At 36.9% G+C, this 14,831-nt stretch overlaps 3 protein-coding genes across 6 annotated transcripts; 2 read left to right on the forward strand and 1 right to left on the reverse strand.

Annotated features, from left to right (window-relative positions):
- The first annotated feature begins 1,372 nt into the window (after nt 1-1,372).
- LOC121997919 lies at nt 1,373-2,687 on the forward strand. 3 transcript variants are annotated; one of them, XR_006116398.1, is made up of 2 exons: nt 1,373-1,837; nt 1,933-2,687. XR_006116398.1 is itself a non-coding variant. In XM_042552592.1 (2 exons), exons 1-2 carry the CDS (start codon nt 1,650-1,652, stop codon nt 2,157-2,159), a joined length of 396 nt encoding a protein of 131 aa, XP_042408526.1. In that variant the 5' UTR covers nt 1,376-1,649; the 3' UTR covers nt 2,160-2,687. The 3 variants fall into 3 exon arrangements, 1 of the variants encoding a protein (XP_042408526.1); XR_006116399.1 differs by having other exon boundaries at nt 1,938-2,687; XM_042552592.1 differs by having other exon boundaries at nt 1,376-1,837; nt 1,952-2,687.
- On the reverse strand, nt 1,880-5,636 carry LOC121997918 (protein IQ-DOMAIN 3-like). 2 transcript variants are annotated; one of them, XM_042552591.1, is made up of 5 exons: nt 5,208-5,636; nt 4,230-4,841; nt 3,792-4,013; nt 2,626-2,745; nt 1,880-2,544 (listed from the first exon to the last, which is right to left on the reverse strand). In XM_042552591.1, exons 2-5 carry the CDS (start codon nt 4,614-4,616, stop codon nt 2,242-2,244), a joined length of 1,032 nt encoding a protein of 343 aa, XP_042408525.1. In that variant the 5' UTR covers nt 4,617-4,841; nt 5,208-5,636; the 3' UTR covers nt 1,880-2,241. The 2 variants fall into 2 exon arrangements, with proteins under 2 accessions (XP_042408525.1, XP_042408524.1); XM_042552590.1 differs by having other exon boundaries at nt 4,230-5,636.
- Nucleotides 5,637-12,265: 6,629 nt separating this feature from the next.
- LOC121994383 (40S ribosomal protein S27-2-like) lies at nt 12,266-13,081 on the forward strand. Its single transcript, XM_042548437.1, has 4 exons — nt 12,266-12,357; nt 12,458-12,559; nt 12,639-12,667; nt 12,771-13,081. Exons 1-4 carry the CDS (start codon nt 12,355-12,357, stop codon nt 12,895-12,897), a joined length of 261 nt encoding a protein of 86 aa, XP_042404371.1. The 5' UTR covers nt 12,266-12,354; the 3' UTR covers nt 12,898-13,081.
- The last annotated feature ends 1,750 nt before the right edge of the window (nt 13,082-14,831 follow it).

Genomic DNA, 14,831 nt, shown 5'->3' on the forward strand with positions numbered 1-14,831 from the left:
AGCAAAACCATGAGGGCTTAGGCCCAAAGTGGACAATATCATGTCATTGTGGAGATATTTAAATTCTTTTCGATCCTACAATTGGTATCAGAGCCCGAACTGCCAGAAGGTTTAACCGCCGACTGTGCACAAGAGCTATGGTCTGATTGAACCATGTGAGTACAATATTGACCTCGAACAAAGAAAGTGGGGGCTTCTATGTTCGGATCAAGAGGACCAGACACCAGGCAGGAAGTCCTAGTAGGTCGGGTGGACCGAGGGGCAGGAAGTCCTAGTTGCGGCTAGGTAAGGAAGTCCTAGTAGGTCGGGTAGACCGAGGGGCAGGAAGTCCTAGTAGGTCAGGTAGACCGAGGGGCAGGAAGACTTGGTGGGTCGAGGATCGGACGTGAGAAGCCCATGGTCCTTTGTTTGAGGGGGGATTGTTGGGGTTGCAAGGTTGCAAACATAGTCCCACATTGAAAACACATGGAAAAGATCATGGGTTTATAAGAGAAAGATATCTCCATTGGCATGAGGCCTTTTGGGTAGAGCCCAAGAGCAAAACCATGAGGGCTTAGGCCCAAAGTGAACAATATCATGTCATTGTGGAGATATTTAAATTCTTTTCGATCCTATAGGATGTTGAGGGAGCTGTCCGCCCGGAAGCCAGATTTGGAGCAAAGGGGAAAAGGACAAGGAACGTCTTTTTCTGACAGCAGGTATGTTTCACGTGTGGGCCATGCTCCAAATCTTGTGACAGGGGATTCCGCTGTCCCATCGAGGACATGCTAAGACTGTAGCAGTATGGGTTAGAGAAGCTCACTGACAAGTCCTTACTGGAGTATGGGCCATGGACACGTGTACACCTCGGTAGGTGTACACTCACTTCTTCGCTGCCCTATATAAAGACCCTCATTTTTCGCCGGAGGTATGTATCTTACGAGTTTTAAAGCCACTGTTTCTTTCTTGAACTTTGCCTGACTTGAGCGTCGAAGGGTCGCCGCCGGGAACCTCTTCCCGGCCCGACTTCTGTGCAGGTTCGCCGGAGCTTCGTGCCACCAGTCGAAGATCCACGCCAGCAGCCGGAAGCGCCACGTACCCAGCGTCTGTTGATTCGACATTCGGACAGAATCAATAATAGATATTGAAAAACTTTATATGTAGTACAGGTTATAAAAATTATTGGGTAGTTTTTATAATAGTGTTGAATTAAGAGATAATTTTGAGATAAAATTATGGAATGGAGTCTATTTGATTTTTTTTAAAGCAAAAGTGTCCAATTTATAAAATTTGGGATGCCTTCCTATTTTTGCCCCTGTTTTTCACAATATTTATTATTAGGACGTCTGTTGATAAGTCATAACATTATATATATACTCTAAATGCACATTGATACGTCCCATACAAAGCGACTAAGCCGGGGAGCTTCATCTGGACACAGTAGCGTCCGCAGGCCAAGCTGTCGTTTCAGTGACTGAGAAAGGGAGCTTCACTTAGACACGAGAACGAGGACTGTCAGTCCATCGCTCGCCGCCAGCAGGAATCACTGAATCAGCACAGAGTGCATAACAACTATCAGCTGACATCCTCCCGCTGAGATCATCCATTTCTTGCTGGCCTTCTACCAATTTAAAGCTTCGCATGCCTTTGCTATCCACAAACCACCGGCAATGGAAAATTTTAGAGTCGAACGGCACAAAGCAACGGCAGGCATATGCAGAGAGCTAGAGAGGCTTGAGATGGAGGGATCAAGCATAGAAGCACCCAGATGGTACCTTCGCAGGGGAGATGACACCGCTGCCTTCCTGCAGGTGTTTGTCTACAGCTCAGGAAGACTGCGGTCTCATCTGCTGCGCAGGTAGCATGGCTGCTGGTGCATGCACCGTCCTCAACCCTACAATTGTTTTAATTGCTCGCCAAATTTTTATTTAGTTTTGTTTTTTTCTTCTCAAGATCAGAGGTTTGATTACAGCCAAAAGCAACATTCTGAAATTCTAAAATGGAATCATAATCCATGGCCAACCGCTGCAGCACAACAAACACGGCTGCTACAAATCGAGACTTCAAATTGGCGGCAAATCGGGCTGAGAACGAGCCAACAAAGGCCCCTCAACTGCCTCTATATCAGGCTATACGCTCATGCAACTGTTTGCATCTTGTTCCTCGCTGCTTGCTGGTAGTTACTACCGTTGGCGGCCCTGAATGGCGCCTAACGTTTGTGGCAGTCGTAGTACTGCTATTGCTAGCTGACGGAAGAGCCAGTCATTTCTCTGACGAGGAAAGTGATCCTTTCTTAAAAGAGGCACCTACTAGGCTCTCTGATTTCTCTTTGATTGCTGCAGATGGGGTGCTGGTGCGTGGTGCTGCCGGAGGCCGGGCCGACTTCTGAGCTGCTGCTGGTGTCGATTCAAAGTTGGTGTCAGGTTGTTTTGTTGTGGCAGGTATGACTGTGCTTTGGTGATCCCATGGCCTTGCTGCCATTGAGCGTCCCAACCAGCTCCAACCCCATTGCGGATCGCTCGGGTCTGTCAGTGCTTGAGTTAAGGATCTGGTAGAATTCCTCCACTGAGAAAGAAAAAAAAAATAACATAGCAATGAAACACACTATTGAAATGAAAGAAAATACGGATTAGAAATGCCAACTACCTGATGTGTATATGCATAAGCTAATGTTCTTTCCCTTTTTATAGCAGCTTCCTGTTTGTTCAGTAGATTTTCTTCGATTTTCTCTTTGGATAGAAGACTGCTATCCCAGTCCTCAACAATCTATCATCAAATATGAATCTTCAGTCTACAACCAGCAAAGTTCAGTTGGGAAGAAAAGAGATGAACAATAGACCAAGAAACAGTATACCAGACGCAACTAAAGATTAACACATGATCAATCTAAAATATTCCTTTTGTGAGCTAAATAATCTATAAAAAGGACAATCCAGGGCATAATGAAATCATGAGATTCTTGATAATGAAAAATATTCAGTCTCATGGTAAAAATAGGCCATATAAACTCAATAAACCTAAGTTATGGCGTCAACTGTTTAATATCGAGTTAACATAGTATTTCCTGTAGCACTACAAACATTGCTTCCGGTTCTTCATGAGAGAATTAAGTTGTTTTTAGAGGATCTTTCAATAGGCACAGTGTTTAACTTTGAGACAAATGTTGTTGCTATTTGCATAATCACATTCATGAAACAGCAATAAGAGTCAGACAGTTTGATCAGATCATTGATTTCAATGTATTCTTTATTCGTGATAAAAATCAATGGTAAGGGCACTTAGGATTGTTTCATAAACTTGGTGGGGATAATTTTACATATACCATTCATTTTATCTCTATCTGCATGGACAACAGCTATAGCAAAATCAGGCTCATCAAGCTCACTGGTTTCATGCGTTTGAATGTCACTAACATAAGCTCATGTGTACTAAATCATGTATAATAAGTATCACGACAACCCCGTAACAATTGGAAAGAATCCTTGTGAGCATTTCAAGTTCATTTGTCTCCAAGTTAGAACAGAAATACCATCTGAGTGTTTTGATGCAAAGCAGTTCGAGGATAATTATCATGTCATTGCTCCATCTAATTCTAGAAGAAGCATATACCAGAGAAGTAACTATGAAAGTTCTTGCTTGAGTTAAGAATTTGAAATTAATTAACATTTTCGTAAAATAGAGTGAAACTCGTCTTCAGCAAATCATCTCATTTACTTATAGTAGTAACCTTTGATGATTTTATCCTATAAGACCTGTGTAAAAATAATATTGCAGATAGTAACAAAAATAATAATAAAAAAACACATCCGCACCTTCAATTTCTCAAATTCATTTTCACATTTCTGCTGCAAATGCATCTGGAGAGCTTGGTTTTCCTCTGCCATTCTGACCCTCTGTGAATGTATTTGTGCCTGCACTCTAGCCATCGTCTGCATGCACTGCAATGATTTTGTTGTTTGAAACTTGACAGTATTCGCGTCAAGAACTCTCTTCATCCTAACCAGTCCTCTTAAACTTCCCAATCTTTTTCTTGCCTTGACAAAATTTCCAACAAGGTTCATTTTACCATCGTCAATAAAAACCAGTTAATTGTATATGTTCATCAAAGTTAGAAATCTCAGTAAAAAGTCTACAAGCTCGGTCTTACAGCATAACTAGGTAATCGTATATGTTCAATCAGAAGCACTGAACACTCATTACTATCATTGAATCTGCAAAATAGTTTATTTCAGACGAGCTATGACATGTACCTTGTATCGTCGATAAGCATTCTGGATCCTGAGCACTGCGATCTCTTTTCTTGATTCGCCTGTGTGCCTACTTGCAGAGGTAGCCAGGCGAGCAACCTCGGTTGAAGCTTGAACGGCGACAGCTGCAGCCTCTAAAGCCACAGCACTAGTAAGCGCCATTGAGTAGGCATGCTTGCTCTCTTCTTCCTCCTTCGCTACCATATTAGCTTTCTGAATTGGAGCAGCAACCGATGGATGAGCAGAATCCACGACAGTGGTTTCCACTTCTGTTGTATTGAATGAATCGGAAACCTTGGAACTAACAAGATTATCTTTGAGGTCTCCTCGACAGCAGTAGGGGATGAAAGCTCGCCTGACAGAACTAAACCACTCCCATTTTCTCCCCATTTCTACCTTTTTTCCTCTTGGGCGAATTTTTCCTTCTCAATCACTCCTGAGTTTGGAATAGTTGTGCTAACAAAACAAAACAAAAAAAAATCCTAAATCCCGTAGCGTAAACCACAACGACTAGGTTTGCTCCGAGCAAATAACTATCCGATCGTCGCGAAGAAATTCCTGCCGAAAAGTAAAAGGAAAATTTCCCTTTCCTACCTTTATTCCCCGTAGTTGAACCTGCAAAAAGGAAAGCCCTTTCGGAGAAATAATCCAATAGAGGCGGAGATCTTACATGGATAGGGGGAAAGAAACAAGAACAGACAGAAACGGAATACCGACTTTCAGTTTCAAGCAAACGACTTTACACAAAAGTTCCATTTTTAACCAAAAGAAAAGGGGGGAAACAGCTCGCGAGGTCATAACAGACATGAAGATGAAGTTTTGCAAATTTCTCTGGCAGCAGAGAAAAGGGGTAAATGACTCAAAAAGGATCAAACTGGTACCGGCATCGGGAGGAAACAGCAAGTGGAAAGCAACAGGATAATGGATTAATCGCTAAGGGAGCAGCAAAAATCAGATGATACACAAGAAGGCCGTCAATACCTGATAATCCACGTGAAAAGGCAAAACTACCGACAAAGGTCCTCTCTTTCTTCTACACAACGTCAGGGGGAGGAAAATGAAAGATGCAAATGAGCACGAACACGGGAAAGACCGCGGAGAGCCTTTTTACCCTAGACCCACCTCTTTCTCTCCACCAACACGGGGAGAGGAGGAAATCAAAGCCCCAAAGAGCAGATTGCGTCTCGGTGACAGGAAAGAGAAAGAGGAGGCCGCTCCGCTCGCCGTTTCGAAGCCCCCTCTCTCTGCCCGCCATGGCCTACCTTGGCAGGAAGAGTTGGTTCAGATTCCACCAGTCTTCTTCCTCGCCCAGTGTCTGCCCTCGGCGCTTCTCTCGCACTTCCTCATTTCTCACTCGCCTTCATGCTTCTCCATCGAACGTCGATGCCGTGATGCCGGATCGGGTATCCGCATGAGGTGGCTACCGTGCGAAATTGTTGATTATTAAAATTAATCAATAAGTTTTTAAATTTACCAAAAAAAAACACATGCTACTTTAATATAAAAGACTAACTTTGTACTTCTAACATATAAAAGAGTAACTTTTCAACAGTACTTTTAACATCTGAATAATATTTTATAAGATTTAATTATTTTTTTAATATTTTAATATATTTGAAGAAATCAAAATAAATAATAGATAGTATTTTTAAATTTTTTGTGATTTCAAAAATATATAGGAACTAAAATAAGTACAATTAGAACTCTCTAAGTTCATTAATGAAGTTCGATCAAAATATACGGATGAAGTTAGAGATTTTATATTGTACCTATTTTAGTTCCTATAAATTTTTAGGATTGCAAAGAGTTTAAATATACTATCTATTGTTCATTTCAACTTTTTTGAGGTTTTAAAATATAATAAAAAAAATCGCTAAAAATCTCAAAATATGCTATTTCATATCAGATAAACATAAGTATGTTATCATTCCATATCAAACCTAATAACCTAATAAAAATAACATTTTTATTTTTATGATTATACCATCAAAAGTTATAGTGATATTATTTTCTGGATTAAGTAAGACATAAAGTTAGCATGTTTTAATATCATTTTGCTTCTCTTGATGTTTGTCATAGTATTCTAAGATATTCCTGAGCTGAAATGTTAGTAGTTACCAGTAATGAACTAGTAGATGATGCCAAAGTTTCATTCTACAATGCTTGCACTTCACTATAGACTTTAGTGCTTGAAGGTTCAAGGTATGATTTAGAAGTCAAACACCGACAGATCCTGAAAATATTTCAAAATTGCAGATGTTCTTAGTTTCTCTGAATCTAGTATCATTGCTTTCCCTACATACAGACAAATATTTACTCTCCTCATCAAAGCCAAGATCATCATGGAAGTTAAAGCATATTCCTGTTATATAGCACATTAGAATTTGTTATTCTTTGCAGCCCTTAAGAAAAATATCAACAAATATTACTTCAAACATAGAGCACCTGAGCTTGATGAAAATCATGGTTTCCTGTCCTTCTATTTCTCTGACTATTCTTGAAGCTACTTTTCCACGCTCTTTCATTTAAGGACTTTTTCAAGCTTAGTAGTATAAATTTCCTCGTTAAATATGCTCTTTACTCCAAACAAAGCAGCATTTGCTTCAAATTGATCCCAATTCCTAAACAAGAGAACTCATCCTATCAACTTAGTGAAAAAAAATCTCAAAAAACACATGAAAAAAGATGAACAATTTGAAAAAAAAAAAAAATTTAGAAAGATTATACTATCAAAAATATACCTAAAATTGGAAAGGAAAAAAGTATTTAATGTTATTGAAATAATATAATATACCTATTAAATACTGAAGGAGTTATAATATAAGACATTATAGAATTTCATAATATAAATACAAAAGAAGAAATGATTGAAAAAATAAAGAAGATAAAATGACACCAGAAAAATTAATGAAATATTGCTCTATTAGCAACCCCATAATCAATAACAATATAGATGTTATATCAATTATCTATCCAGTGTTTCATCAAATATATTCTCTAGCTCCAGACATTCAGGATCATCTTCATCAGGGATTTGAGGCGTTGCTAAATTAGTTATGTTGTTAAATTAGTTATTTTTTGAAACTTAGTTATATTACAAAAATTAAATTACTATGTGATGAAATTTAAAACTCCCCCAAGTTAACTTGACATCGGTTCCTACATACTTTTTCATGCATTTTGTATTTTTGAATGTTCAAAATATATCCTTGTTTGATGAATGCCAAAGGGGGAGGGATAGGTGGTTAAGTTAGAAAAATAAAATAAAATTAAAAACTAACTTAAACTTCATGCTAGAACAAAATGTTTAACCGTTTTTTTCTCGCATATCTTTACTAACTTAACCAGGTTGTCATTCCATCAAAAAAGGGGAGATTGTTGGTGCGGTTAGCACTAATGATCTAACTCGGGTTTTGATGAATGACAAATCAAGTTAAGTTATGTTTGTTGTAATCTAACACTTTGACCGAGTGTGCAGACGAAGTCCAGACAGGTCGACGGGCTGACCGGATGTCTGCACGAAGTCCAAGCGGGTTGACGGCCTGACCGGACGCTTGGCAAGAAGTCCAGCTAGGTCGACAGGCTGACCGGATAGCTGGCAAGAAGTCCAAGCAGGTCGACGGCCTGACCGGACGCTTGGCGAGAAGTCCAGACGGGTCGAAGGGCTGACCGGATGTCTGGCAGGTAAGTAAGGTAAGTCACTGGAGGGGAGTGACTGTGAGGACGCGTTCCCGGGAAGGGAATATTAGACGTCGATTCGGCTTAGATCCATTTCGAATATATAAGTCGAGATTGTGACTAGATTCCGGTCTCGGAAATACGGAATCTAAGTTATATTTTTTATTAAACCTATAAACTGTGCTAACACTTTGTTTTGCAGGATATACTTTATCTATTTGCCTCGGACTAACCTTGTCTTGCAGGAAAGCTGTCTTCTGGAGAAAGGTAGTCTGGGCGCCCGGGAGGTGAATTTTATCCAGATCGCGCGTCGCCACGTGGAGCTCGTTGGTTGGACCTGCCACGTCTCACCAGGGCGCCTAGAAGGGATCCGGGACGCCCCAAGCCTCATATAAAAGGAGGGTCAGAGGGGAGCTTCAAAACAACAACTAAAAGAAAGTCTTCTACTTCTTGCTCTGCTGCTCTGCGCTCCTGCGACGTTGACAAAGCTCCGACAACACGCTCCTTCCCTTTTTGGTTAAATTCTTGTCGGTATTTGCTTTAGTTCCATTAGCATTCATGTACTTTAATTTGTAACAATTTTCGAACTGCTAGTGATTGCCCACCGAAAGCACCCTTGTGTGTAGGCCTTGGAGTAGGAGTCGACACAGGCTCCGAACCAAGTAAAACCGGCTTGTGTTAGCATTGTCCTTTTATTTCCGCTACGCGTAACTCTTTTTGAACGATTTTGTTTATCGATATTCACCCCCCCTCTATCAAACGCTTACGATCCAACATAATCTACACAATACATGATAACAAGCCATTAGATAAAGAACCAACAGATTTTGAATGACATTCTTACTCAATTCAGAGTAACTTTTAATAGCAGTATAATAAAAATCTTGAAACATTATGGCAAAAGACGAATACGCTCGCCCCCAACGCCCCCGTCAACCCGTCTCAGGGCCAACACGGAGGAGGTAAAAATCTTGAAACATACAGTAGCATGGATGAGATTGATTCCGGCATGAAAAAAAAAATCATGTTGGACTTAATATAGAATCATATCAAGTTTAATGTGGGCCTAATATGAAATCATATCAGAACCAACATGAACCTGATATAGAATGATATCAGGGTCACGTTGCACCTAATGTGATTCCATATCAGGCTCAACGTGGAGATTTTTGATGATTTTTCCTTATTACATGTTAACACATTTGAAAAGTCTAAATGAACAATGGATAACATGTTTGAACTCCTTACAACTCTAAAAATTCATAGGAACTGAAATTGATGCAATTTAAGATCTCTAAGTTCATCAATGGATTTTGACCGAAATCTACTGATGGATCTAGAGAGCTCCGATTACACTCATTTCAGTTCCTATGAATTTATGAGATTTCAAATAGTTTTAAATATGGTAGCCATTATTTATTTCAACTTTTTGAATATTTTAAAATGTAATAAAGAAGAATTGCTAAAAACCCCTACGTTGGACCTGATATGGAAACATACCAGGCCCAACGTGGGCCTGGTATGAAATGATATTAGTCCCACAATAGGCTTGATATGGAATTAAATCAGGCCCAGCGTGGAGATTTTTATTGATTCAAGGGAATTCCAACTTAAGTCCATGAAGAATTCAGCTCAGACACATGTACCATTTAGCACTGAAATGATTAGGGATCGAATTCAAGCTGTTGGTGGCCAGAAAATACAATAGAAATTGACACATTTCTAATACACCAATTTCTATTCCCATTCTATTTTTTTTCCTCGGCATATTTGAATTGGTGTGACAGATGACACTTATTCCCTAACCTTATTGAGGGTAGGGCTGAAAACGAATCGAGCCAGGTCGCGAACTTTTTGAGTTGACTCGAAAAATATTCGATTCATATTCGAATTTATCGAATTCGAGCCGAACTTGAACATGTTCGAACTTTTTTTCGAGCCAAACTCGAGCCCAAATTATATTGTTTGAGCTGCTCGTAAGCCTTAATATTTATTAATATAAGTTAAATATATATTAAATAAATAAATTTTGAGCCTTTCAAACATATTTTCAAGCAATAATTTGAATAGTTCGCGAACATATTCGAATATTTCAAGCCGAACTCGAACCTGAGCCCTAATTCGAACCGAACTCTAACTAACATTTTGAATTTTTCGGGCTTCGAATCGAGCTCGAACTCGAATATACCTATTTCAAGCCGAATTCGAGCCTTAAATTTTTATGCATATTTTCCTCGATTCGATTCGTTTACACCCTTAATTGAGGGTTACATTTACTTCACATAAGTAAGGAGCCAAAAACATGATATATTAACGCAAACAGCAGCTCTCTGCATTTACATTTCTGAAGTACCATTTCTGAAATAAAGCCCAGCAGAATTCCTTAGATGAATTTGAATGTCTTTAAGATAATAAAGAGTGAGTTCATTTGAAATCATATCAGGCCCAATATGAGTTTGATATCATTCCATAACAAGCGCATATTGAGTCTGATATGATTCAATATAAGACCCAATGTAGAGATTTTTATCGATTATTCCTTATTACATTTTAACACCTTTGAGAAGCCAAAATAAACAATGGATGATATATTTGAACTTCTTGCAACCTCAGAAATTTATATGAATTGAAATGAGTGCAATCTGAAATCTCTATATCCATCAATGGATTTTGATCTCTTGCAACCCCAGAAATCCATATGAATTGAAATAAGTGCAATCTGAGATCTCTAGGTTCATTAGTGCATTTTGATCAAAATTCACTGATGGACCTAGAGATCTCAGATTTTACTCATGTCAGTTCATGTGAATTTTTGGGTTGCAAGGAGTTCAAATATAATATCCATTGTTTATTTGAGCTTTTCAAAGGTATTAACATATAATAAGGAAGAATTTTCAAAAATCTTCATATTGGGCCTAATATGATTCCATATCAAACCCCGCATGTACTTGATATGATTAGATATAAGGCCCAACGTAAAAATTATTGTCATGCCTGAATCAATCTCATCCATGCTACTGCAAGTTTCAAGATTTTTATTATGTTGTTGTTAAGATTTAAACTGCATTGTGTAAGAATGCCATGCAAAATCTGTTAGTTCTTTATCTATTTGTTTGTTATCATGCATTGAGTAAATTACAGCATGAAAGTTGACCTTGAGTGAATGTTCCTCCTGTTGCTCTTCTTTATCAAATTTACATGATATGATTCCAAATCAGGATCTGTCAGTGTTGTGACTTCTAAATCATACCCCGAACCTTCAAGCATCAAAGTCTATAACGAAGGGCAAGTATTGCAAAATGAAACTTTGGCATCATCTACTAGTTCATCACTAGTAACTACTAACATTTCAGCTCAAGAATATCTTATAATAGTGTGACAAACATCAAGAGCAGCAAAATGATATCATTATATGTTAACTTTATGTCTTACTTAATCAAGATAATACCAGAGCTACAACTTTTGATGGTATAATCTTGAAGATAAAAATGTTATTTTCATTAAGTTGTTGGGCCTTATATGAAATCATATTAGGCCTAATATGGACCTGATATGAAATGATATCAGGTCCAGATTTCATATTAGATTCAACATGGAGATTTTTAGCGATTTTATAACATTTTAATATATTTGGAGAAGTTGAAATAAAGAATGGATAATATATTTGAACTTCTTACAATCTCATAAATCCACAGGAACTAAAATAGGTATAATATAAGATATTTAGGTCCATTAGTGTTTTGACCGAAACTCATTAATAGAGCTAGAGAACTCCAATTGCACTAATTTCGGTTCTTGTATATTTCTGAGATTATAAGAAGTTTAAATATGTTATCCATTATTTATTTCAGCTTCTCCAAATACATTAAAATGTTATAAAAAATCAACTAAATCTTATAAAATGTTATTCATATGTTATGCATGCACGAAAGAAAAGAGATGAGAGGAAAAATAAGAGAAGTTACATGCATAGGAGCTAGGAAAAAAAAGAGAGAAAAATGATAGAGAAAACAAAATTGACAGAAAAAGTCATGAAGGGTAAAATGAAAAGTGTATTTAAAAATATGTGTCATTTAGTAAATAACAAAGTTGATAAATTCAAAAAACTTGAGTGCTAAATTGCCGAATTTTAAATATTAGAATATTATATTATGCATGTAATTTAATATATTTTATAGATGTTATTTGATTTAAAAAATAAGAACTTTAATAAATTTGAAAATAAGTATTGTGGGCTGACTGTAATATTCTTTTAAAATAAAAGGTATTTTTAACGAATGAGCCGTCAAGATAATAACTAGAAGATCCAACGGCAAAGAAACCTCCAATCGATCTATAAATATGAGCTTCTCTAGGTTTTAAGACCCCTCTCGCTGCCGCCGTATATCAAATTAACTCAGCCTCTGCGCCGCCGTTGTCAAGTTCTCGAGAGCCCAGTTCCGCCGCCGACATGGTAAGCGCTCCTCAAATTGCTTTTTTGATTTCTTCTTAAATTGATTTATCGCTTACCCCTTTTTTTTTTTTTTTTATCGCTTATTGTTTTTATGAATCAGCCTCTCCCGAATGATATCGATCTCCTGAATCCTCCAGCCGAGCTCGAGAAGAGGAGGCACAAGCTCAAACGCCTCGTCCAATCGCCCAACTCCTTCTTCATGGTATTTCTCTCATGTTCTTGATGGAATTTCTGAACCATTTTTCTCTCGTTACTTTCTTGATTAATCATTCGAGCCGCAGGATGTCAAGTGTCAAGGCTGCTTCAACATGTAAGACCTTATAGCATCAGCGAATTCGATTCAAGATTTGATCTTTCCTTGGTCGTATTTACTGTATGTGCCTCAATTTGTGTTCTTGTTGCTCTATCTGCAGAACTACTGTCTTTAGCCACTCGCAGACCGTTGTAGTGTGTGGAAACTGCCAGACCGTTCTCTGCCAGCCGACTGGAGGGCGTGCCAGGCTCACTGAAGGATGCTCCTTCAGGCGCAAGGGTGACTGAGCATTGGTTTCACCCTTACTCAGTTCATCGTCATCTGTGATTCCCATGGATCCAGTGATTCATATCTTAGGGTTTTTCAATGGTCTTTTAAGAGACGATGGTTTTGTTGTTCCGATATACCTTTTTTATTGCATTTTTGTTGATCTATGGATAATTTAATGAAATTATTATCTTAATTATAAAATTATCCTTCTCTGAACGTATGAAGTTGTTGAGTCATTGTCAATCTTTTTGCGTATGCGTTATGGTGGCATCCTCATTGGAAGTTTGAACATGTTGGAGTTCGATTTAAATTTAATAAATTCGAATATGAATCGAGCAACCCTAATGGGAAGTGCTTAAGTGATTGCATTAACCATTTGACTGATTGAATCAGAAGATATTGGATTATGTTAAATCCAGTGATACTTCTTATTATCTTTCTCTAAACGTATGAAGTTGCTGAGTTAATTGAAAATTTTGTTTGAGTGTTTGTCAATTTGGAAGTACTTAAGAGATTGCACTAACCATAAGATGTTGTTTTATGTTATTTTCTTGGAACGACAAGGAGCGGTCAAGAAACATATAAATACTAGTAAATACAAGTTAAATCTGACAAGAGGTGTGATGAATCCTCCTAAATTTTTGGATTTTAAGGCGTTATTTGTTGATTTATGAAACTAATGCTCAGCAATTATCTGGTTTTATTTTCTCTAAAAATATGGTATGAGATTTTCAACCTAAATGGGTACTTAATTACATATTGATATATAGTTAGTTTATTTTTTAATATGAATGATTGGTTAAAAATTTATGGCAATTATTTGTCATGGAGAAAAAAATTATAATAAAATATTTTTTACGTTACTATTAACAGTTAATTTAGATATTAATCCTATTTTTTTCAGATATTAATCCTATTATTATTATTTTTTAAAAATTTGAAAATGTCTATCTCTGTATTGGACGCTGGAAGTTTAATCGACTGAACAAGGTTGATTTAATTCCAATCGACTCAACTCCAATAAAAAGTATTGTATTTTAAGTCAATTCAATCTTCGACTAGTTGTGTCTATTTATGTAATAAAAGATTATTTATTTGTTTCTAGTGTCCTATTAATTTATTCCTAGGTAAACATGAAAAAATAAATAAATCATGAATTATTAGTCATTGATATAGGCGATCAAAATAAGGAGAGAAGATATGCTCAGATTCATTAAATTTTAACCTAAAATTTCATATAATAATATTTAATGTCTTAATGATCGCACCAGTTCAAAAAAAAAATTAGTTGTGTCCATTTATACTAGTACTTGTGATAATCAATTAAGCGTGACCTACTTAGGTTAAATTGATTTTTATCCAAATTGCATGACTTTGCCCAAACAATTTATGATCTTGCAATTTGGACAAAAGTCAATTTAAAGTCAATTTGTCCTAAGTAGGTCACGCCACGTGACCCGTTCAAATCCAACTAGAATTTTGTTCAGTCGATTAAACTTCCAATAACAATAGCATCCAATGCATATAGGGAAACCAATTGAATGCTTAAAATCTTGTCAAATTATTTTATTATAATTGCTTTAATTTTTTCTCCATGACAAATAATTGTCATAAAGTTTTTAACCAATCATTCATATTTAAAAAATAAACTATATCTATTTGTAATTAAGTATTCATTTAGGTTGAAAATCTTATACCATATTTCTAGAGAAAATATACCCTTCCGTTCTTGTTGAAGACAATCACAATGAGCATTAGTTTAATAGATCAATAAGTCACTAGAAGAATCTTAGAAAAACCTTAGAATCAGATCAATAACAAAAAAAAAAACAGATTCCAAAATTTTTGGGAAGCAATCAAACTCATCAGCCCTTGGTTGATAATCCAAGTGAATCAAGTAAAATGCATATAATATAATTAATTTTTTTCACTTATTTTTATTTTACTTCCT

Source organism: Zingiber officinale, chromosome 6A, assembly GCF_018446385.1.
Source record: "Zingiber officinale cultivar Zhangliang chromosome 6A, Zo_v1.1, whole genome shotgun sequence".
In the NCBI taxonomy this organism is placed as follows: Eukaryota; Viridiplantae; Streptophyta; class Magnoliopsida; order Zingiberales; family Zingiberaceae; genus Zingiber; species Zingiber officinale.